The sequence below is a fragment of the Typopeltis vanoorti genome, chromosome 11 (assembly GCF_054136105.1).
Source record: "Typopeltis vanoorti isolate ZY-2024b chromosome 11, IOZ_Tvanoo_1.0, whole genome shotgun sequence".
NCBI lineage: Eukaryota > Metazoa > Arthropoda > Arachnida > Uropygi > Thelyphonidae > Typopeltis > Typopeltis vanoorti.
The window spans coordinates 18,443,992-18,467,389 of record NC_143559.1 but is presented as its reverse complement, the minus strand read 5'-3'; the positions used below and the strand labels follow the sequence as shown (position 1 = coordinate 18,467,389).

Below are 23,398 nucleotides of genomic sequence, written 5' to 3'. Positions count from 1 at the left end.
AACCTGAGCACACATAATCCAGATGTGAATCTATTGTTAAATTCTGAATGAGAAGAATTATAACATAATAGTATCTCATTCAGAGTTTAACATACTCTACCATTCCCAAGGCCAATTTTGTTAATCAAAATAAATACTGTAAATTTACCTACTGCTGTGTGCCACTGAATTGTAAAATGTATGTAAAATATATGCAAAAACTTCTAGTTGTAAGCTGTACTGTTCATGCTAATTTTTAGTAATTGTATGTATGCCATGTAAACTATGCACGGGAACTTGGAACTTAATACACTTACAAGGGAAAACTGCCTAGGGCAAAACACGTGTATCAGAGAATGAGTAATGCTTGTAGAAGTCGAGTTATTCGCTAGAGTCCTATTTGGTGCTGATCATCGCACGATGCAGCAAAAACGTCCACCTGTGCTCAATTTTGGTGCTAGCTGTCGAAGGACCATGCGCTGTTGACGAAAAGGAGGAACCAATAGGATAACATGGCACAAAGTTCAAAAACAGTTGGCAGAGCCCAAAAATTCTCTTCTTGCTCCTGATTCCTGGTTCCAGTCTGTAGGTGTCGAAGCTCACAGAGGCTACTGAGGTAACTTGTAGAATGATGCTCTAAAAGCCAAGAAATATGCACTCCCCAGCCAGCCAGAATAGATGTGGCACAACAGGGCCATGTTGAACTAAGTGACGAGGAGTCGGTATCCACCTGCATTATGCTGTAAAGAACTGCCTTCTAATGAATAGATTCTAGTTTTATGAGTGACTCCGGAAGAAAGTCCTGAGAACCAAGGAAGAGGAACTAAGATGATAGGCAAGTGTATTTCTTGCCCTGGTAAGGAATTCTTTTCTTCCTATTATGGAAACGTATAGCAGGGACGTGTATTATCTTGTTGAATGTTCATGCTGAATGTGTATGAGTCTTAATAGTTGTTCCAAGGGAACGTGTCATAGTATATTGTTTGTTCTTAGAGAACATGTGTAGGATCAATTTCAATCCTTGAAATGTGTGAATTAACTTAGTTTTGTTCCCAGAGAACGTGTTATGAATTAGATAACGACTTCCTTAGAGTAATGACTAAAATTTGAAGGACTTTAGGAATCTAAGTAGTAGAGCAGGGAAATTGATCCATGTTAATGTGAATGTCTAAGCAGAGTGACTGCTGAGAGTGTACGGTTTTAATATCTGATACCAGTAGATTGAATTATGTAGTATTACTATGAGTAGAGCATATTCTTTGAATAGATTACTTAACTGAGTCAGATATCTTAGTTAATCTTGAGTTGCATCATTTTAAAGTAATTTCTGGAACTTTCGATCAATTGACATGATATTATGTTGTCATGATTTGTGTAAATTTCATGCTTGAATGTAATAAATGTTTTGTTATAAGTTTAACCATATGCTTGCCTGACTTAGCTTCATTGCACCACTCATAACAATATTCGAATCTAAGCGAGAACCCAAACTAAAGATATAGGACCACGATTGTTAGATGTTTCAAGGCAAAATAATCATCATTGCAAAACCTTGAAGTAGGGTGATATTGTACTTACTGATTGATGATTCCTGGATATTATGCTTGCAAATATCTAGACGCGGAGTGGTGCAGTTAAAAATAAATTTTCTCTGTATCAAAAAGGGAATCAATCATCAGAAGGAATAGAGGAGTCAACTCTTTCTTAAGATTATCTCCTTTTTTGTCCTAGTTTAGGTATATTATCATTTAATTTAAAAGTACGCCTAAGAACTATTAGAGACTGTATGTTTAATGGAAGTGACTAATTATGTTAATATTAGTTGAGCAAAACAAAACGAAATATAAAGGACAAATAAACATAAGATATAACAATAAACAGTAAGATATAACACTATCAAGGCCTATAAAGCGGAATGAAAATGTCCTTATCTCTTTGTTAGTGTATTCTCCAATAACCAAGTAATCCTATGAGCTAATTTAGCAACCGTAGCAATATAACCTTTAAACTTCAACTCTGTCTGTTACTACCCAGGCTTCATCAATTTCCTGGAGTATATTTACATCAATGTGGTACACAACTTGTAATCAAATTATCCCAACATGCATAACTTTACATTTTTCTTCATTAAACTGATATCTGTTATCTTTTGCCCATACTGAGTGCCTGTTTAAATCATCTTGCAAGCTCTCCACATCACCTTAACTATTACCCTGTTCAATTTTGCATTATCAGCAAACAACTGCATAGTTTCTGTCAAATTACTTCCTGTATCATTTTAACGTACAGATTAAATAGTAGTGGTCCAAACATAGGTCCTTGCATCAGTTTCATATCCATCCCCATTTGTTTTGTTCTAATTTGAATAATTTGCATGTAGTATTCTGTGACATGCCTTTGAAATAAATAATAGTTAGTGAACAGAATGATAAAATAATATGGAAATAAATATTAGAATAAGTCCACTGCCATGGCAAGAATCCAGTTGATATTTATATGAAATAACAGAGAAATTAGCCCAAAGAGCTAGCTATCACTATATGAGTAAATGATCAACTCAGTTTTAACATGGATTGAGAGTGAGGTTAGAAATAAAACAGTTGATCAGAGACTGGAGGCTGCATATATTAGAATTTTGAATGAAATGGGAAGATTGAACATATTACATCAATGCAGAACTCATGTTAATATGAAGATGTTGGAAAAGAACTTGATATTATTTAGTATTCAATAATTATAGGATGATCATAGTATTCTTTAGAATGGTAGGACCACTTAAACAGAATGGAAGATAGTAAATTAATAAAACACATGTTTGAAGCAAAAATGGCAGGGAAAAGACCTTAAGTATGATCAGAATATATGGAATTTGATGTGCTTAGGAATACTTTAAAAGTAGCAATATCCAACCATATCTGGCATTTGGTGGGAGGGGGAGAGGGATTAGCTAAAGCAAATTAATAATAAAATGTGTGAGTAGCAAGAATGCAATGAGAAAAACAAGTTCTTGTCTTATCGCAAAGAAAGATAATGTGAATGAGCAATGATTTGAATGGTAAGAAAGGCATGAAAAAGTGGGTGAATGATTTTGTAAAAGTCATCAGTGATGGTGTGAATGGTGTAAGTGATATAGACTGAGCAAAATAGTGAATGTGGCATGATAATGCTGAACGATACAGTTGAGATTAGTAAGACATGAAGGAGCAAAAGGTGTTAGAACTGTAGAGAAACAAGGGGAATATAGTAATGAAGTTAGCATAGCCAAACCTTAGTCCACTCATGATAGAAATATATTATTGGTTTGCTAATAACCTTTCGTGGGTGAGAACCACATAAAAAAAAAAAAAAAAAAAAAAAAGGCTTCATGAAACAAACAAGATGTGCAGACTTGAGTAGGAGACAGTGATAAATTTAAAAAAAAAAACAAAAACAAATTGCTGACCTATGAAGGTCAGCAATTTGTTTTTTGTCAGGAGTTTCTCTTTCCTTCAATGACCTTGGATACCTTGATCATTAGACAAAAAACAAGCAAAAGCATCCAAGATTATCATTGGTGCAGTCTCATCCACTAGCCCAACAGGAATGTGGGCTTGACCTGCTGGAGGACAGACGAAAATTTGCCACCATAAAATTCATAAATAATATTGGAAGCTACCAAAGTGATCATATCTCCCTAAAAACTTGTGAACATTGGAACCAAAAATGCAGACTTCACAGATCATCAACTTTACAATATGATGACACTATCAGGAAAGAAATAGGTCTTGATCAGCTAAATGCCCACATAAACAAAGAAGAACCTCTATTTTCCAGTCCTTTACCTTCAAATACCTCCATAAATCTAAACCTTACCATACTCTGTACAAAAAAAAGAACCAAAAGAAATGCTCAAAGAAAAAGGCCTAAACACTATCAACCTTCTTTCATCCTCCAAACAGGTTATTTGTTATACCGATGGATTGTCAGACACCAATATGATTAATGGAGGCGCTGGTGTTCTCCTTCTACTCCCGAAAGGTGAGAAACTTTCAATAAAAGTTGGATCTGGGAGAATCGCTTCCAATAATTTTAAATTATTTATTTACTCTACGCAATAAATAAAGCACTAGAAGCCTACTTAAATCTATCATAATCTCAACAATCTGAAGGAATTATAATTTACAGTGACTCGAGATCAGCTATGGAGGCAATCAAAAATGGCAATAACAAGCTCACACAAGACATCCATAAACTCTTAAATCAACTAAAGTGTTTAGGTAAAAGTTACATTTTACAATGGATTCCTTCTCGTGTAGGCATTGATTACAATGAAGCAGCTGATAAATTAGCAAAAGAGGCCAGAGAACTCAACCAAGAAACTCATATGATAACTATTGCTGATGCCAATGCACTAGCAAAAGCTAAACTAATTCCACTGAAATCAGTGATACAACATCAAATTCCCGAAATCAGTGCTGACAGAAGGACCTCCACCACGATAGCAAGACTACGAACAGGACATTATAGAGGAATGAAGATCAATACAGATGATACGAGAACATATAGAAACTGCAACAACTGTCCCAATACTGAACTGACACCCACTCACATCTTTACCTGTCCAGCAATTACAGCAGCCTTGTAAGAAATAGATCCTAATCCTGAACAACAGCTCTATACAAACAAAATCATAGACATAGCCAAAGCAGCACAAGGAGCACACTGAAACATCTAAGACTCTTCAAAAGACAAGACAACAACAACAACAACCTTGATCATTGAAGGAGAGAGAGAAATTGGCAGTGTTCTGGGACTTGGTCTGAAATTACTTCAAAGATGAATACCTAACATGAATTTGCAAATAAAAAGTGAGGATGATGGTTAGATATCCTACTTTTAGATTTCAATTTCTAACAAGAAAAGGCTTCTTGCAGATGTATGATGACACTGCAATAGAAGAATGAATTAAATAGTAGCGACAAACATTTCAACAGTTGGCCTGTGTGTGTTTGACATTCAGTTCATGTTTGTGCTCATATTTTTATATAACTATACATTTTCACAACAGATTCACAGACAAATATATATAATGTGAATATAATTTTTGCCATTTTATGACAGCACTGAGTTAAGGAGGGCGATGATAGCAAATGATTTCACGCACAGGTTGTGTAGAAGATATGGATATGAGTTTTTAGGTGTGTTGGTGGTGGGGGGGTGTTTGATGGTAGAAAAGACTTGTATAAGAAGGATGGCCTGCACTTGAGTTCATTTTGCATCAGAAGCCTGGAGAAATTACTTCTTGGTAATTTCTAATGCAGAGAGTCAGGAAAACTAGATCATCAAGGGAGGAATGGTAAAAATGTATGTGAAAGTTCAGCAATGGTATGCAAACGTCATAAAGATATGAATATCTTCGAACATGGTTATGTATGTGGTAAAGGGGTGGAAAAATATGCTTTAGACCTTTTAAGCATGTCTGTGGAGGGAAAAGAGAAAATTCTAGACAAGACCAAATAGATTGCATATCTAATTATAAGAATATGCTAGGTGTTAATTTATTATGGGTATACACAAATGTGAGGAGTATTAGAAATAAAGGGATTGAGTTTGTTGCTTTATTGAATACGATGTGGCCTAAGATTGTTGGCATTATTGAAACCTGGCTATCAGAATCGGATATGGTAAATGGGATCAAGTGTAATGGGCATACTATTTTTAGGAATGATAGAAGAGATAGGAGAGGAGGAGGAGTGCTACTAATGATATCAGATGACTTAAGTCCAGTTAGGGTAGAAACACAAGAAAACAATGATGGTAACAATGTCCCATGTATTGGTGAGTTTGAGTCTATCTGGTGTTGTGACAGACCTGGTGGCTCAGTTGCAGGGGGACAAAAAAATGCATCGACAATTTAACAATACAATGATGGTAACAATGTCCCATGTATTGGTGAGTTTGAGTCTATCTGGTGTTGCTACAGACCTGGTGGCTCAGTTGCAGGAGGACAAAGAAATGCATTGCCAATTTAGACTTATGGGTAAAAAATATAAGTTATCATTATGGGTGACTTTAATTTTCCAAACACTGATTGGGAAGGAGAGAAATTTCGTGATAAGAAAGAAGAAGAATTTATTGAATTGTTGTGAGACAACTTTCTTAAGCAACATGTGAAAGAAAGAACTCTGGGTCAAAGAGTGTTGGATTTGCTCATAGTGTCAGAAGGGTCTCTGTTAAGAATATGGCTATTTTACCACAGCGTTATCACTGTGGTAATCATGCTGTGCTTCTTGGGAAGTATCGAATTCCCAAGAATCTTCATTCAGTAACTGAAATGGTATTCCCAAGAAACATTCAGTAACTGATACCATGGGACCAAACTATCTTTGGTCCCATGGTATCAGTTACTGAATGGGGAAAAATGTCAGCAATGCATGGGAATCTTTGAAAAAGTGCTTAAATGAGGCAGTGTCTGAATATATCCCTAGTTTTCGAAGAATAAATAGGTTGGTGAAATGGATGTCCAACTTTATTAAGCAAGCGATCCACAAGAAGAAGATGATGATGTGTGAAAGAATAAGAGTGAGAGGAGTTATGAAATATATAAAGCTCAGACCAGAAAAGTAACAAGTATTGTTACTAAACCAATTTCTTTTTGGCATGGCCAAAAAGAAATTGGCCATGCAAGCTAAAAGCAATCCAAAAGAATTTTATCATTATGCTGCAAGCAAAATGTGGAAGAATAACTTTATTGAATGCAGCTGATACTTGAATGTTGGAAACTAATGAGATTTTTCAGTTAATGAGTGCTCACTTTGTTAAGATATATCAAACAGGTGCATGTAACATGGTGCACAGTGCTACTGCTACATTGGATGAAGAGTTAGAGGTTCATGGAAATGAGGTTGAAGAGCTGATGTTACATGCTGAACAAATTCTTAACATGAATAAGAATTTGTCTAGAGGGACAGATGGAATATGAGCCCGTCTGCACCTTTCACATGTTTGTATAACTTGAATCTTAGCTCAGGAATGATACCATTGGAATGAAAGGAATGTATGAGGAATGTATGATAGTTCCATTGTACAAGGGTGATGCAAAAACTGATGTGTCTAACTACGAACATATCAGTATCTCTGGTGTGGCAGTAAAGATTTTTGTGAAGTTGGTAAGAACTCACATACAGAAATGGACAGACAAAGAAGCTATACTCTGAAAGGAACAGCATGAATTTACTAAAGGAAGGTCATATTTTATAACAATGTTATGGCTGTTAGATAAAGGGAATGGATACACTATGATAAAATTGGATTTTTCTAAGATATTTGATAGGATACCACACGAAAGACTATTGCATAAACTGGAGAATATGGGATTGGAATATAAACTCTTGACTTGGATCAGGGGATGGTTCATATACAGTGGGTGTGAATCTGCCAGATTTAAGGTGACCAGTGGTGTACCTTGGGGTTTAGTCTTTGGGCTATTATTGTTCAATCTATACATTAATGACATCAGGCAGGATCCAACATCAGATGTGCAATTGTTTGCCGATGATGCAAAGATAGGCAGCGCAATACTAGTGATATTCAGCAATTACAAAATGATTTGAATAGACTGGAAATTTGGGCAAATGAAAATGGCTATCAGTTTAATGTTAGTTCTAACATTAAACTGATAGCCATTTTCTGATAGCAAACTGATAGCAAAAGTGCCTTAAATATAAATGCCAGAAATATAATATGCTGCTGGAACTCTAATCATGCACTTTGGCATGATTAGAGTTCCAGCAGCATATTATATAGCAGGGTTATGCTACAAGAAACTGAAGAGGCAAGGGATCTTGGCATAGTGGATAGGAATTTGAAGTTCAGAGGTCACATAGCAAAAGTTGCGAATACAACTCATAATTGTGGTGTTGAAGCAAATCTTGACATGTAAGGATAAGGAAGTCATTTTGCCTCTTTATAAGGCTTTGATAAGCCCACACCTGGATTATTGTGCACAGATTTGATCTCTTGGATTCCAAGAGGATAAAGGAGCTGTGGAAAGGGCGCAAAGAAGAGTTACAAAGATTATATCCAGATTATGGGATTTAGATTATGAGGACAGATTGCAAGTATGTGGATTGCAGACTCTGGTTAATAGGAGAAAGAGGGGTGATATGATAGAGGACTATAAACTTTTGAATGGGTGTTATAGGATATCAATTGATGAAATTTTTCATTATATAGAAGGTGGGGGAAAACATAACTTCCATGGGGGCATCCATAGAAGTTAAGTTTGTTCACAGTCAAAAAGGGATAAGAGCTAGGTTTTTCTTCCACAGAGCAGTATGCAAGTGGAATAATTTAGATGCACTCACTACCCTTAGGGGGTAGTGAGTGCATCTAGTGTGAATGAATTTAAGGGAAGGTAATAGCTGGTTTGGGTGATTTATAGACTCCCTGGAGTCAAGGACTCATCGAGGGAGGTCGATGGCCTTCCCTGGAGGTCTCAGATAATAATAATAATTGTTGTTAGCATTCAGGACTGTATTAGTAGATCTAATCTCAGGTGGTATGGTCACTTTATCAGAATTGAAGCAGTAAGATTAGCAAAACAAGTGTTCTTTGTCAGGTTGGCAGGAAAAAGACCCAAAGGAAGACCAAGATGTAGATGGATTGATACAGTCAAAAGTGCCTTAAAAGATAGAAATATAATATATGATAATATTGGAGTCTTGACAGATAACAGATTAATTTGGAGGAAAATTATTGATCAGAAGTTAGTAATAGTATATCTTTTTTCATGTAGTACTATCATAATTATCCTGTACATTCCCTGATTTGATTATACTCATAATCAAATCAGGAATTTGATTTGTGTATAATTTTTACCTCGGGTGGTCTAAATGTTAGATAATTTAGAAATGATTCCAATAGATGAAACATGGAACTTCTTTTCATCCCACTTTGTTCCTCTAATAAGCAAGTGGTGGTCCTCCACCAGGCAATTAAAATCATCATCTATGATCTACCACTTATTTCAGGTCGAATAAGGCATTAACAATGATAGATTATGTGCTTGAAATGGGTACCTTGTCTTTCAAGACAATTTCATAGTGCATGTGAAGGTTCTCTGTCATCTTGGAGAACAACGGTTGGGACATCTGCTGGACATATTGTGTTATTTTATCACTTACGTATATTATCGTGTATAATGCAAAAAAATTATGGTAAAAAATACTACTTAAAGTAAAAAATATAACATCTTATTAGACTTGCACACACAATATATACTACCTAATGCCTATGCACCCAAATCTACTGGACCCACTCGCATTCGGCGACCAAGCACGCATCGTATCTGCGCATGCGCTCTCTGTTGCCGAATGATAGAGCACAATTAGGTATATCGGTTTAACCGCAGTTCATTTTAAATATTATTCGTTAAACAAACCTAGCCTGAAAATGAGCCAACAGAAACGTAAACGTTCATTCATCTTTTGAAGCAGGATTTAAATTGCGTGTCGTGCAGTTTGCAGAAGAACATAATAACAGTGTTGCTATGAGAGAATTTGGTGTAGCAGAGAGTAATATTAGACTTTGGCGTAAGCAAAAAGACAGTCTTGAAAAAATCCCCAAAACAAAACGTGCCCGTCATGGAGATGTAGCATCCTTTCCAGAACTCGAAGAAGAGCTAAATGAATGGATTTTGACGCAACGACAAGATGGCATTATAGTAACAAGAAATGCAATTCGTTTTCGAGCTCTACAACTCAAGAATGGTAAATTCAAGGGGGCACCAAGTATTTCATCTTTTCTTGCTTTGCCTGGGTAGTGCAACAAATTTATGGAACGCAAAGCATTAACATTACGACACCGAACAAAAATTGTGCCAAAGTTACCAAAGCAGCTTGAAGAAAAAGTGCAGTCCTTCCATAAATTTATCATAAAATTATGGAAGTGTCACGGATATGAACTTTCCCAAATTGGCAGTATGGATGAGATGCCCATGTACTTTGATATGCCTGAGAATCGAACAGTAATTCAGTTGGTGAAAAGGGTGTCTTCATAAAAACAACGGACATGAAAAAACGCATTTTACCGTTGTTCTAGCATGCATGGCAGATGGAACCAAATTAAAGCCAACAGTGATATTTAAAAGGAAGAAAATTCCAAAGCATATGAAATTTCCACCAGGTGTAATTGTTCGTGCCAATCAGAAAGGTTGGATGGATGAAGAAGGTGTACAATTGTGGCTGGATCAAGTGTGACGTAACAAGCTACCTGGACATACGTCCAGGTAGCTTGTTACATCAACAAAGCATGCTAGTCTCTGATATGTTCCGGACACATTTAACAGAGGCAGGCAAAGAGAAAGCACGTGAGATACGTACAGACCTAGCAGTCATACCGGGTGGTCTAACTTCCGTTTTGCAGCCACTTGATGTCAGCTTAAATAAGCCATTTAAAGATCACTTACGTGAAAAATGGAGAGAATGGATGTCATCTGGTTTGGTGAAGATGACAAAGGGTGGGAATTTTCAGAAGCTTGAGATCACCCAAGTCACCAGCTCGGTTAAAGAAGCATGGGATTCGATACCATCTGAAATGATTCAATGCTCATTTCTTAAATGTGGAATAAGTAATTCAATGGATGGATCCGAAGATCACGTCACATACGAAAGCGAGGATGATGCACAACAAATTGGAGAGCATGAAGACGATGACGACAACTGCTACACTGACGCAATCCCTACAGATGAATTTATAAATGAAATGTTTGACGTCTCAAAAGATGAAGAAGAATTTAAAGGATTTTGACATTTTGTTTTAAAATAAATATTTCTTTTGTTAATTCGTATTGTATTTTGACTGTATTAACGAAAGAAATATTTATTTTAAAACAAATTTTGTTTTAAAATAAATATTTCTTTTGTTAATTTATCTTGTATTTTGACATTTTGTTTTTAAATAAATATTTCTTTCGTTAATTCGTATTGTATTATTTATAATGTTATGGAACAAGATTAACAGATCGCATTGTACGTGGACATGGCATTTTAGGGCTAGTTTTCAAACAAAAATTTCTAGTTCGCATTATACGCGATAATATACGGTAATTCATCAAGTATTGAAGGTGGGTCATGGTGGAATACCCATTCCTTCAACATACACCAAATGAAGGCATCAAGTGATGTGAGATTAGGAGAACATGAAGAGTACAGGAATTCTGTGAACCTCAAAATGAGCTTCTGAGGAATAGTTCTGATAAATAGGCTCTAGAACCATATGATGTGTGATTGGTTGCTTCGTCCTGTTGGAATACCTGTGCACAAAACGGAATGTTTCTTGCACGACACATATCCTATGCAAATCCTGAGTGAACAGAACCAACACATTCTCGATGTAGCATTTTCTATAGGATTAGCATTTTCAAGGTCATGGTTACACCATCCTCTTCGGTGAAGTAGGGTTCAGTTATGCTGTGGCCAGAAACTGCATGGGAACTCACTGAATTCCAATGCAGTGAATTCTTGTCGTGAAGATCTCTTGAACAAATTCAGGTCTCAATCAACCTGTAGGTTTGTCTGTTTACATGTTAATGCTCAACAATAAATGTATTTTTTTCTGTCAACACCATTGCTACATGTTCTTCTATTTTTCCTGTTCTTCTACACTGAGTTCTCTAAGTTTTTTTTTTTAGTCTCTTCTCAAGTATCGTTGCATAAATCTTACTGTCAGCAGCCTCTGTAATTCTTACACAGTTTTACTCTTTTTATACATGGATAGTATGAGAGTGCTACTCAGGTCATTCATCTGAAATTTGACCTTCCATCCATGTGCTCTGAATTATTCCTCTAATATTTGAGCATCTTTGGTTGAATATCATTTACTCCTGACTTCATTCCTCTTGAATATTTTCTACTGCTGTTCTGTCACAGCTTGTTTCATTCTTTCACAGCAATTCATTTGGTAGAATTTATGGAGACAAAAACACGTGTTACAGCAATTACTTTACTTACGATTAAAAAAATAACAGACATTTTGACCTCTATATCAAGGTTATCATCTGGGAAGCATACTTATGAACAAGACACAACTACATGATACTACATAACAATATGCTAAATCTGCTTTGTTAATCATTTACACTAGCCTGACCTCTGGTGAGAAAAAATATATAAGTAAAATAATTTTTTTTTTTTTTTTTTTTACATGTGTATAATAATATATAATAATATTCAGAGGATAATTATGTGTGTGTGTAAATCTTTTACAATGGAACGACATCATATGCACTCTACAGTCCTGTTGTCTTAAGGTTTTCTTGTGTTTGGGATTCTGCCATCATGTTCTGAATGCTATATAGGTTGCAGGTGGGTCTTCCAGATTCTTGGAATTACTGATTCATCATCATTCTTTTTGAGATTAGAATGATGATAATGATTCATCATCTCACAAGCTTTTTTTTATGGGTAACCCATCCACAAGCAGTTGGTCCATATAGTATGCTAGGACTGTGGATGGGTAAGAAGGAATTTGATCACTTTTATCTTTAAAAGATGTGGATTGTATTCTTTGGAAAACACATAAGATGGCAGACTGTTCCAGAGGTAGCAGCAGAAGAAAGAAATTCAAGCTTCTTTGAATTTTCTTTCAAAACCGGTTTTTGTGTAGTGTAGGGACTTGGTGCCTTTCCAGTTAATTCTGTGATAAGTTTGGAGTGCATAGTCTCATAGTCCTGTTTTACCATTGCAAAGTAATTTATTGTAGTGTTTGTTCATGTCACAGTTCGGTGAATCTTGAGAACTGTTTGGTGAATAATTTCATATTCCTTCTTCAGTACCTGCTAATCGCAACATATTGTTCGGGCTCTGTTTGAGGGTGCTCATGACCCCTTAGTTTTTGTGTTGGATGGTGGTATGAATCATTGTGTATATATTGACCAGTGTGTGTGTGTGTAGGTTTACAGTAGACTGTGAAGGAAAGATGTGTGACAAGTGTGTCTAAAAAAGAGAGTTATTGTTTTCAATCTCGATGATAAATTGGATACAATTGTGTTATTTGTTCAGGTGGCTTAGGAATGTATTTAATGTTTGACGACCCTGGGACCAAATGATGAATATATCGTCAACATATCTGAACCAAACTTTGGGCTTTAGACTTCCTGAATCTAGAGCTCGTTGCGCAAAGTATTTCATGTAAAAATTAGCTGGGGGGGGGGGGGGGATTGATGAGTCCATGGCCATTCCTTCCTTTTTGGGGATATAATTTTGCCATATGAAATACGTGAGCAAAGAGGGCCATGATATCAGGCAGAAATTTGTTCTTTATGAGAAGAATCGTGTCATTGATTGCAACATTCGTGAAAAGGGCAGTTACATCAAAACTAATAAATCTTCGTTGTTGAGAGCGATTTTTAATTTTGTTTATGAAGTGTGTATTTATTTATGTAGGAGGGAGAATGACCTACCAACTCATTGAGTGCAGCCACTCAATGAGTTGGTAGGTCATTGAGTGGCTGTTTTGTATATTTTTGGCAGGCCATAAATTCTGGAAGTAAATGCATAATGACCTTAGTGCAGTAGCATATGTTAAGCCTTTTTACAGAAGCATGAGTTCTCGATCGTTATGTTTACTGGATATGTTGATACCTTGGCTTTGATTCGTTGCTCCTCTCCTCACTTTGTTTGTTTGTCATTGGTTACACCTTATATTGCTAGTTTGTGATTGGATGCTCCCCATAGTAATGCATCTGGATTGTCTGTTGCTTTCATTCTTTATTTCTGTCTTTGCTATTAGTTTTTTTAATACATTAAATATGCTTTGCCGAATAGTCTGGAAACCTCTCTAGAATATCCCAAATGTCGGAATTCATGTAGCTTAGATGGCTCTGATTTTAGTTGCAAAATGTTGTTTTGAGAAATTGTTTTGAGAAGTTTTAGTTCCAGATTTTTGCATTCCTCATGGCTTTTTCCATAAGGACATAAATACAGAACACTTTGGCTGAAGAAAACTTTCTTTTAAGCTTAATGCAGTTCATTATCACATTGTTAAATTCCTTCATTGTGGTAAAACATGCCTATCAGACCGTTCACTCCAAACTTGTCGCAGAATTAACTGGAAAGGTAGTACCAAGGCCCTACACCCCACGAAAACCTGGTTTGAAAGAAAATTCAAGGAAACTTGTGAGATGCTGACTCATCATCCTAATCTCAACAAGAATGATGAATTAGAAATTCTCAGAATTTGGAAGACCCACTTTTGACCTATAGAATCTGGAAGACCAAGTGTAAGCAAATGCTAGTGTATTATTATTATTATTATTATTCAAGTGTAAGCAAACACTGTTTGCACGTGAAGTATCTTTACTGGGTTACTTGTATATAAAGACTAATGACTTCACATCAATTGAATTGGTATCCCCCCTTAATGCAAAGCACATGCTCTTTCAGATATGAATAATGCTATGCTTATGGGAAAGGGCCACTTCCCAGACTCAGAGGAGATACCAAGGTCCTTATAGTCCTTATAAGGACTGGCTTAAAGGGGCGAAGCAGGATTGCTTTTCATATTCCCCGTTGTCTGTAGAGGACAGTGTAAGGATAAGGTGTTATTGAGCTATAAAGCTCTGATCATGGCAAGAGGGTAACAGCAATAGCCGAGCCTCAGTTAGAACTTCATTGACTACAGCATTGCCATCCATTACCCTCCCTGGGTACCAGTTTTATTCGCCTCGTACGATATGCATTAGCTACGTTGGTGCTATTCTTATCCCGGCAACCACACAGGGAGATACCAAGGTTCAAGTAATGCAGGATTCATATATATCCCATATACAATTAGTCAAAAGGTGTCACACCTTTATTATTATAATACTCTGGATTAGAGATAGATGTTGCAAGTTTTTTCAATTTCAAAAATATAATTTCTTGGCATCATTAATTCATATTATAACCAAGTGAAAAAATCTTTCAAAAAGTGTGACACCTTTTGAGTGGTGGTAAAAAAAAAAGAAAAAAAAAGTGTTTTTAAATGTTGTATATTGTGCATTCCTTTGTGAATTGCACCACATTTTTTTCTCAGTAACACAAGCGTTCTTTAGTGGTGGTGATGCTTTTGGATTTTCGTTGTTATATATTGTGCTACCGAGAAGACGAGGTCAGAGTCGGACGCATCAGCGGTGGAAGAGAAGATAAGTCTGCACTATTTAGCATCTATATGTATAGCGTTTATATATATTTAGCGTTTAGTTTTGTAGTTCCTCGTGAATGATGGCGGCCGCAGCTCCAAATACAAATGACGTGTCACCAAGTCCTCCGCCATGTAAGGACAGTATTTTGCATAACATAATAAAGGATTTTTTTGTGGCATGCAGTGCTTGCAGTATGTATGCATCCCGGGAGTTGGATATGTGGTGGGTGAGAGAGGGGGGGGGGAGTGCGTATCTGCACCAGATGTAGACAATGGGAGGAATTTAATGAATTAGCTATTTTTATAACCGACCTAGTTGCATCAGGAATGGGAAATCAATGTCAGGAGATGAGTAGTGTGATAGGAGAAAATGACGAGCGAAATAAGAGAATCAGTAGGAGTGTGGAAGGCTTGAATTCCTATAGTTTTTGGAGACGGTCTTGATTGGGAGAATGAATGGCGAGTAAATGACTAACTTGCAGAGAGAGATAGATGAGCTGAAAGAGGAGGTGGAATGTCTCAGGAATGAGATGAGAAGTATGAAAGATGATATTAGCCGAATGGAAGAGATGAATGCAAGGTGAATCAGAGTAGGAGTGAGAGTTATGGAATGATAGAGGAGAGAATAGAAACAGTAGGAGAGAGGGGAATGAAAGAGTCAGAGGAAGGGAATGAGAAGAATGCGAGGGAGTGCTGGAACCAAGGAGAGAATGATGCCAGGACAGCAGATAAGTAGGAGAGAAGGGGTTAGAGGGGGGGGGGAGTATGTGTGTGTGTGAGAGAGAGAGAGAGAGAGTGAGGGATTCAGGTGAGCAATCAAGAAACTGAGTGGTAAGAGACTCAATGACCTGTGGTATGCAAGATAAGATGCCAGAAGAGTGTTTGCCCGGAGGGACGATAGAAAGTGTGGTTATGGCAATTAAGTGACATCTTTATGATTTATACTAATGCCAGAGGTATCCGAAATAAAGGAGATGAATTGGTGGATCTGTTAGCATCAGCCTGGCCAAATATTATTGGGATCTCGGAGACGTGGTTGACGGAAGATAATATAATAACAGGAATTAAAGTAGCAGGATACAGCATTTTTCGGCAGAATAGGAAAGGAAAATGTGGTATTGGAGTACTGCTTATGATAAGTGATGACTTATGTCCTCTAAGAGTGGAAGCTTTGGAAGGCATTGACACTAATGGTTTTGAAATCATATGCTGTGATGTAGAAGTGGCCAAGACAGGATATTTAGTAGGGTGTTGCTACAAACCAAGAAGCACGAAAGGTGGAGAGCAGGAGATGTTTAGGCAGTTCAGCTTGGCAAATGCAAGAAGAATGATTGTTATGGGAGATTTTAACTACAGCAGTATAAGCTGGGAAGAGGCAAATGCATGTAGTAATACAGGAATGGAATTTTTAGAATTCTTGAGGGATAAATGTCTTAGGCAACATGTAATAGAGGGAACAAGAGGTTCAAAAGTTTTGAATTTGGTCATAGCATCAGAAGAGCTGATAATAACTGAGATGACATTTCTCCCACCAGTTGGAGAGAGAGTGACCATGTGATTCTGACTTGGAAGATGAATAGACATGCAGAAGTATCAAAGAAAAGGGAACTTATGTGGAATTATAAGGCAAGTGAATATAATAGTCTTAGATATCAACTTGAGGCAGTTCCATGGAGGGCAGAATTGGAAGGCTAGGATATCATTAGTGCTTGGGAAATTGTGAAGGAATATTTATTAGCAGCAATAGTAAACCGTATTCCACGAGTGAAGAAGAGGACACAGTTTGGTGTAAAGTGGATGACAAACAGTAACTGTAGGTGAAAAAGAGATATAAGGAGAGGGGTGAAGAGCAGATTCATGAAGAATATAAAACACAGGCCAGGAGAGTGACTAATATGGTGAGGAAGGTGAAACTGGAATATGAGAATAGATTGGCACTAAGATCCAAAGAAAATCCTAGGGAAATTTTTAGCTATGTGGCTAGTAGGAGGAGAAACGATTGTGGATGAATGACACTGCAAGATAAAAATGGGAATAGAGTGACTGATGCAGAGGACATAATGGAGTTGTTCAATGAGCACTTTGTTGGAATATTTCATCCTGGAGAAGAAGGTTTTAATATTAGAGGGATAGGGCAGGTTTAGAGGTGCAAGAGGAGAGAGTGTTCCAAATACTGAGTACTCAGGTCAGTAAAGCTGTGGAAGACTGGATGGTATTTCACCATGGGTTTTGAGAAAATGTACTAAAGAACTGACAGCTCCGCTGACCTAGCTTTTCAATGAAAGTCTGGCTACAGGAAAGGTACCCAAGGAATGGAAGGAAAGTAAGATGTGCCATTGCATAAGGGTGATAGCAGACAGGAAGTGTCTAATTATAGACCAGTTTTTGTATCATCAGTAGTTGTTAAGGTCTTGGAAAAATTAGTGCAGGACTATATACAGCGTTCGGCAGACAAGGGTAATGTTATCTGTGAGAATCAACATTGATTTGTTAAGGGGTGCTCTTGCTTTAGTAATATGATTGCCTTTTATAATAAAGTGACAAGAACATTAGATTGGGAAAGGCATATGTTGCCATTTTTTTGGATTTTGCAAAGGAATTTGACAGGGTGCCACATGGTAAGCTGATATTTAAGTTGCAGCACATGGGTTTAAATGTTGGATTAGTCAACTGGATTCAAGATTGGCTTCTGATAGGTATCAGAGAGTTGTGTATGGTGGGGCAATATCAAGGAAGCAGAAGATTACAGGTGGGGGTTCCACAGGGCTCAGTGCTGGGACCTGTATTGTTCAACTTTATATTAAGGACATTGTGTATGGATTGCAAGGAGATATTCAGTTGTTTACAGATGATGTGAAGCTGGGAAAGATCATCAGTAATAGTGTAGATGTGGTAGCCCTGCAAGAGGATTTGAATAAACTAGACAGATGGGCAAATGAATGGGTATGTTGGTTTAATGCAGCAAAATGTAAAGTCTTGAAGTTTGGGATTACATCGATGGGAGGCTGCATACTTGATTGGAGGAGCTGTACTGGAGGAAGTAGTTGAGACAAGAGATCTGGGGGTGATGATTGATAGAAAACTGAAATTCAGGGAGCATATTGCAAAGGTGGTGAAGGTAACCCAGAGGATTGCTGCAATACTGAGAAGGACACTGACCTGCAGAGATAAAAGAGTTATCATGCCATTGTATAAGACGCTGATCAGACCACACTTGGACTATTGTTCTCATATTTGGTCCCCAGGATTTGAAGGGGATAAATTAACTGTGAAAAGGGTACAGAGGCAGATGATAAAGATGGTTTCAAGACTATACAATATCAGTTATGAGGATCAGCTGAAGGAATGTGGACTGCAGAGTTTGTAGAATAGAAGGAGAGATTATGATTGAGACTTTTAAACTGTTGAGAGGCATTTACAGGGTGAACATTGGGGAGTTCTTTTGTTTGGTGGAACAGCGGGAAGGAGTGATGACAAGAGGCCATCCCTGGAAGTTACGAAAGGAAACTGTGAGCAAGAGGGTGAGGAGTGGTTTCTTTGTGGGGAGGGTGGTTGAATTGTGGAATTCATTGCCTGAGAGAGTGTTGAGAGTAAGAACGGTCAATGAGTTCAATGAGTGGTATGATAGACTTTTGTGTTTCCTAAGAAGGACCTCCTACAATGAGTCTCTTGACTCCATGAAGGCCTGAATAATAATTATAATCTTTTGGGTCTGGCTCCTACTGATGACATTTATTAATGCTTGTCATTAGGTTGCTTCCTGGGGAGGAGAGAGAGAGAGAGAGAGTGGGAGGGAGGCTCTCACCTGGTGGGGTTTTTGCCTCTCATTGGGTGGAACCACTCCTGAGCTTCCTATCCTGGAGTGATTTAGGTTAGGAGTAATGAGTTTAGTAGTGATCCTTAAGGGTCGTCACTCAGTGAGATTTAGCATGATCTTGTAGTTCACTCGCAGTTTTTGGTGAGCTATCTCTGCACTTAAATATACCTCAGTAAAGGTTGAAATTGGTCTGGTGGCCATTGCCATAACACATACCATTATACAAATCAGAAAGGGTGTATGCTTTGCATTATGGAATAGTAAAGCAATTGATGTGAAGTCATTAGTCTCTATATACAAGTAGCCCAGTCATGAAGATACTTCACATGCAAACATTGTTTGCTTGTACTTGTATAAAGGATTAAACCAAGAATATAATTCTTGAACCCCAACACAAGACAACTGTAAGATCACAGGACTAGAGATGCATTTGATGTAGTTTTAATGTAATTAATTTTTTTTATCCTCTATATATTATTATACTTCCGTAAAAATAAATAAATAAATGTATTTAATTATTTAATTTTATTTATATATTTTTTCTCACCAGAGGTCAGGCTAGTATAAACAATTACCGAAACAGATTTAGCACACTTGTATGTAGTACCTAATGCAGCTCCTGTCTTGTTCATATGTATGTTTTCCTGATAACCTATATAGAGGTCCAAATGTTGAGTGTTATTTTCTTAATCGTAAGTAAAGGAATTGCTTTAGCGTATGTGTTTTTGTGTCTCCATAAATTCTAACAAATGAATGTTGTAACCTTGAAAGAAAGAAATTTCACAGTAATTGCTCCAGAATCTAAGATATCTTTATTTTCAGTTTTTATGTCACTCTTATCATCTCAGATTCTTGTTACAGTACTCTTTCCTCTATTTCTAAGCTTTTTCAGTGTCTTCAAAACCAGTGATCACCTGGGTTGTAGCTAGCCATATGAAGACTTCTGTGAGGAGTAAGTACAAGGCTGTTGATGACACTTAGGAGACATCTTGGAGCTATAGCATGGAATGAGGAGTTGAAAGGAAATAAATGCTGCTTGGAACTGACAAGAAATATATAACAGTATCATTGTGTGAATGTATTGCAGTGGTCAAAAGGCTGAATCAGGTAGGTGGAAAATGGATGAATGAGATGATTAAGCATGGAATCTGGAAGAATAAGGCACTTTGGAGATAGCACAAGATGGATAATGCTAATAATCAGTTGCTCAAAGAGTATAAAGAGTAGGCCAGGAGAGTGACTTAGTTGTAAGTTGAACAGCAAAGATTTATGAGCAGAAATTAGCAGATCAGGCTAAGAAAACCCTCAGAAATTTTTTTGATTTGTGGCAATTTAAAAGAAGAATTATTATTATGAAAGATGGTGTTAATGGATGAATGTGAAAGATTGGTAACTGCTGCAGAGGATGTAGTCAAGGTATTCAGTGAGCTCTTTATCAGGGCATTAAATCTTCAGTGTGAAATCAGAAGCTCAAGTGCAGAAAATGAAATGACACAAGATTTAACGTTGAATGAGTAAGCAAGAGGTATATGAGAAGTTATTAAGCTAGATGTCAATAAGGCAGTGATCCAGGGAGATATCATCAGTCTTGGCCTACCTGTTTCAAGATTTTTTAACAAGTCTTGAATCAGTCTCAATACTTTTAATAAGTATTGAGATACTGGTGATATATAACTGTTTGTAGATAATGAAAAACTAGGAAGAGTGAGGCGCAATCAAGCAGATGTTATGGCCTTTCAGGGGACTTGAATAGATTGTGTAAATGGGCAGCAGTATGGAACTGTCAATTCAATGTTGTAAAGTGTTAGGTTTGGAATTTCGTAGGCAAGAATAGGTTGTAAAGTATGCATTTGCTGGGGAAATTTTGGATGAAGTTCAGGAGACAAGAGACTTTGGAGTGGTGCTGGACAAGGATCTGAAGTTCAGAAGTCATGTTGCACAAGTTGTGAAGGCATCACATCAGATTATGGCAATGATGTGGAGGACCCTGACTTTCAGAAATAAAGAGACTCTGCTCCCATTGTATGAGGCCTTATATGGATTATTTGTGCACAGATTTCCCCTAGTTATCATAGTGATGAGGATATATTGAAAAGGGTCCAGAGAAGACTAAGGTTAACTAGTCTTTGGGATATGGAATTATGAGGACAGATTGAAGGAATGCACATGATGGAATACCTTACACAATGAGTCTTTTGGCTCCATAGAGATCTGGTGTTAGTAATAATAATTTTGCCATCTTTGTGAGATGTTTCTCAGAGCACTTGCTGACTTACTTGTGAAGAACTTTCAGTATGTTTTCTTCTTTACCATGACTATCTTTAACTTGTTGGGTTTGCCTACTACAGGGTTGTGATTTTTCTATTCTTGGAGGTAACTTCACTGCATGTTTCTCTGGCTGAATCATTTAATGCTGTCTGCCACTGAGTCTCCAAAATTTTGATGCTTGTTTTCAAAATCTTTCATCTTTCTTGAGTAATATTTGCATATTTGAGTCTACAGTTCATCTCTGAAGACTGCTCTGCTTTAATCTTTTTTAAGGATCAAAGAGGAGCGTTTACATGCTGTTTCAAATCCATGTATACTCTTGTATTCTGAAGCAATTGTGAAAATATAAATAGATATCTTAAATTGATTTTTTGATGACATCATTAGTGAGTTCCTTTCAGCCTTTTGTGACAGTCCTGAAACCAGCTTTAGAGAATGAAAAAAAAAAAAAAAGATCAACTCCAGGACCTGAGAAATAATAGATTCTGAAGAAAATATTTGATAGGATACTATTAATGTTTACAATTTCTGTTGGAATATCATAATCTATCCATTCACGTGCCATCTCCTATCTAGGAGGTTGACTACATGATGTGATTCATGGTTAACTACATGTGTAACGACATATGGTGAGGACCCTATCTCTTCCGGATATTGTCGTAAGTATTCATGACTGTAATCCGTGTGTGTTCACGGGACAGGTTTGCCTGTTCTGAGGGACGAAAAACCCGAGTTTCTGGGTAAAAAACCCTCTGCCTCCGTATGAGACAGGCTAACTCACCTTTAGTCAAAAGAGACCAGATAAAGGTTCCTCACGTCTTGGATGGGAATCGAACCCAGGTCTTTCCAACCAAAGGGCTTCTCTATACCGACTGAGCTATGGAGGCTGAATATCATAATATGTACAAAAGAAATAGTGCAGATGATTACCTAATACTCTGTTTTTTAGGTTTTAGACTTCAGAATTTTGTGTGTGCACCATCAACATTTACATGTTTTGTTGATGTGTATGTTGACAATGCAAGAGATAGATAAAATTTATATATCAGAAAATTATGATATATTTGAAAAAATATCAATATTATCACTGTTAGAGAGAGAAGGAAACATATGAAAAGTGTAGAAATGCACTGGATATTGCACTGAATTAACTTTAATTGATCACACTTAAATATTATAATTAAAATATGTTTTATCCTGTTTTGAAAATATATCCACTATTATTATTGTGTCCTGATTATTCTAAATATTAATCATATTATTGTAATTTTTTTCCTATTTCTCTTCAGTTTGGGGTCAGTGTTCTCATTGTTTTCATATACACTGTATTATGAAATGGCTGAATTCTCAACAAGTTCATCAGCTTTGTCCTATGTGTAGACAAGAATGGAAATTCAAAGAATAAAAGGAAGAAATTTTGTTTATATATGTATAAAATCAAGAAGAATTTATAGACATTATTTTCATCATATTGCTGTATATAATTAATGTATAAATAAATGATATCTGCAATTTTTTTTTTTTTTAGATGTACAGATTTTTAATGAAGATATGAAACTGTTTTGTTTTGTAATATATTTTTAACTTCATAATTTTTCACAAAAGATGTTCCAAATTTAAACTTGTGTCGGTTGAATATACTCCTATTTCACTATAATTCAGTATTTAATAAGAAAGAATAAATATAAAAATTTTAGAGTTTAATGTACAGTTATATCTTGATATGAAGAAGTAACGCATTCTTTAAAATTCTTGTATAATGGGAAATTCTGCATATCGGATCATAAATTGTCATTGGCTTCCCTTATGTGATAGATGTGAGGGAAGTCAGGCATGCACACTTGTATGTGTGAGAGAGATTTCCCTGTGAGGTTACAAAATAAAATTTGATATCAAAAATGTAATTATCAGACAAATATATGGTTGAAGTAAATTTTGAAAAGAATAAAATACTCATTGCAAAGTGATTTTCTTAAAGCAAGAATAACTGGTGTGCTGAGCCTGAACTTCAGCATGATCTGGCTATGGTGTTACTTCCAAGAATATCTTCAGAAAGAAATTGTTTTCATCATTTATTAGGATTTTACTGATCTGGCTGCAGTTTCCAAGTGGTTGATTATCTTTTGAGATCAGGTACTAAAATTTGTACCTGATTTGTACTATTAATAGCAT

The 23,398-nt window shown here is 36.5% G+C and overlaps 1 protein-coding gene across 1 annotated transcript in view; it reads left to right on the top strand.

The window, feature by feature from the left end:
• The window catches only part of lmgA (anaphase promoting complex subunit lemming A), a 51,143-nt gene extending 28,401 nt beyond the window's left edge, over nt 1-22,742 (top strand). The window contains exon 3 of the mRNA XM_090400365.1: nt 22,516-22,742. Coding sequence (XP_090256491.1) covers nt 22,516-22,631 — 116 coding nt within the window. The 3' untranslated portion in view covers nt 22,632-22,742. The remainder of the gene's footprint in view (nt 1-22,515) is intronic.
• Nucleotides 22,743-23,398: the final 656 nt, after the last annotated feature.